A 2,286-nucleotide genomic window follows, 5' to 3' on the forward strand; every position below is an offset into this window, starting at 1 on the left:
ATATATATATATATTAGAATTTGTTTTTTAAATTATAAATGGCTATTTAACAATTGATTTTTGTTGTTACCAATTTTTACAATTAAAAATTTATTTAGGTCAGATATTTATATTACACACTGAATGGTCGAGATCAGTATCAGCTATCAAGCGTTTTGATCCTGTCAGAGATACCTTTGAAAACATCATATCGATGAATAAATCAAATGATTATAGCGGGATAGCATTTGATTATATTCGTAATAATTTATATATACTAAACGCACATAACAGATCAATCGAGGTCCACAATATAAAAACCTTGGCAATGACGACTTTTTATTTTAATGATCTTGTTCCTAATTCTATTACATTGGTGCCTGAAGAAAGGTATGGCGTTATTAAATTGATGATTTATCATTTACAAAATAATAGTATTTGTTAACAAAATAGTTATCAAGAAAATATTATATATTAAATATTGCAGCAAGATGTATGTAGCGTTCGTGAAAGAATCCTCTCTAAAAGATTCCCTAGAAATGAAATATTTTGTATATGAAATGCAAATGAATGGACTCGGTAAAAGAAAGCTGCTTATGGAAGGTGTTTATTTCAAAGGTTCAAGAATATCAATGTGTTACTATAGAGATAATAAAACACTCTTCATGAATGATGAATCTAATATCTTGTTGCACTCGGCTGAAGGTTTGCATTTTAGTTTTTATAAGTGTTTAAATCTTGAGTTATGTCTCTCAAATGCATGTTTAAATTTTTAAATATATTTTATTATATAATTTATTGAATTAAAATTTTAATGCTTTAGTGTAATATACTTAAATTAAAAAATTTATATTATAAATATTATTTATTTAAGAGTACTTGTACAGTTGTCTACAAATTGATTGCCTACGTTTGTTGACAGTTTTTTTGTTGACAGTTCATTTGCATATAAAAATTATTGCCTACATTTCGATTACCTATATGCAGGATTGGCAAGTAACGCGTTACTTATAACGCGTTACTTGCCATTACTTTGTTGAATATTACCTTGTTATAATAACGATAATAATATTTTGAATTTTTTTATGACGGTAATGATTACATTAAAGTTAAAAAAGTCAAGCGTTACTTGTAACAAGTTAAAAACATTCGTTATTGGAAAAAATAACTCCTAATTTGTAACACGTAATGGTGACAAGTTACTTTTCAAAGTGACTCTTTTAATTTAAACACAACCTTAACATTTTTAGTTAGCGTTACTTACTGTTATAAAAAAATTGCAACATCATCATCAAATTGTTTATTATAAAAAAGTGATGGCAAAATAACTGAAAAGTACGTTTGTCAATTCTGCCTACATGCACTATTGTGCACAAATACAAAATAAGAGAAAAAGGCACTTTTGCAAATACATCACTATTGTGTACAAATTACATTGCACACATAACATTATTATCTACAAATCGATTGCCTATTAGCATTTTTACACACAAAAATTTCAGAGATGAGTAACGTTATATATGAAATAGTGCCTTTTTCTCTTAATTTTATTTATATTTGTGCATAACAATACATGTATACATAGAAAATTTTCTTTTAAAATTTACTCTAAAAGTATGGTAGTTGTGTACAAAAGTATGTTATTTTAAAAATTTTTAACATGCACATTTCAGTAAAATTAATCAAACTTATTTATAAACTTATACTTTTATTCTAGTTTTATTAATGAATAAAAGAGATTTACATTAAAATCTCTTCGAAATTCAATGTTGTCTCACGATTATTATATTTTCAGAGTAAACTCTAAGAAAAAATTCTCTCCATTGGCAATACTTTTTTTGCGCAAACGAACTGACAAATATGATTAAGCAAACGATGCTATAGGCAATCGATTTGTAAGTAAAAGGAGCCATCTCATTTAAATTAAGTAAATCCGAATTTAGAGAGAGAACGAAATTTACTAAAACTAAAAAAGCTTTTTTCTCAGTGTATATACAATAATTTATTATGAAAAAATACGTTTGTATGAATATTATAAAAATATAACGCATGTAATTTTTAGGCACACGTAAGTTCCGTACTAACATAACACAGCCTTTAAGTCTTACTATCATGGGCAACAATATCTATTGGACTGAAAAGGGAAATACTCGACAAAAATCACAGAAATTATACACGACAAATGTTAAAAACACTTTTGATCTGAACCATAAGAATATAATTGTTTTGGGTAAGTTCCTTGTTTAATAAAGTACAATAGAGGAGAAGGTAGTATTATGACACCCCCCCCCCCCCCCCCCCCCCCCC

The 2,286-nt window shown here is 27.2% G+C and overlaps 1 protein-coding gene across 1 annotated transcript in view; it reads left to right on the plus strand.

The window, feature by feature from the left end:
- The window catches only part of LOC108691446 (vitellogenin receptor-like), a 27,306-nt gene that overhangs the window by 16,734 nt on the left and 8,286 nt on the right, over positions 1-2,286 (plus strand). The window contains 1 exon segment of the mRNA XM_018199198.1: positions 2,042-2,209. Coding sequence (XP_018054687.1) covers positions 2,042-2,209 — 168 coding nt within the window.

The sequence above is a fragment of the Atta colombica genome, unplaced genomic scaffold (assembly GCF_001594045.1).
Source record: "Atta colombica isolate Treedump-2 unplaced genomic scaffold, Acol1.0 scaffold47, whole genome shotgun sequence".
NCBI classification, from domain to species: domain Eukaryota; kingdom Metazoa; phylum Arthropoda; class Insecta; order Hymenoptera; family Formicidae; genus Atta; species Atta colombica.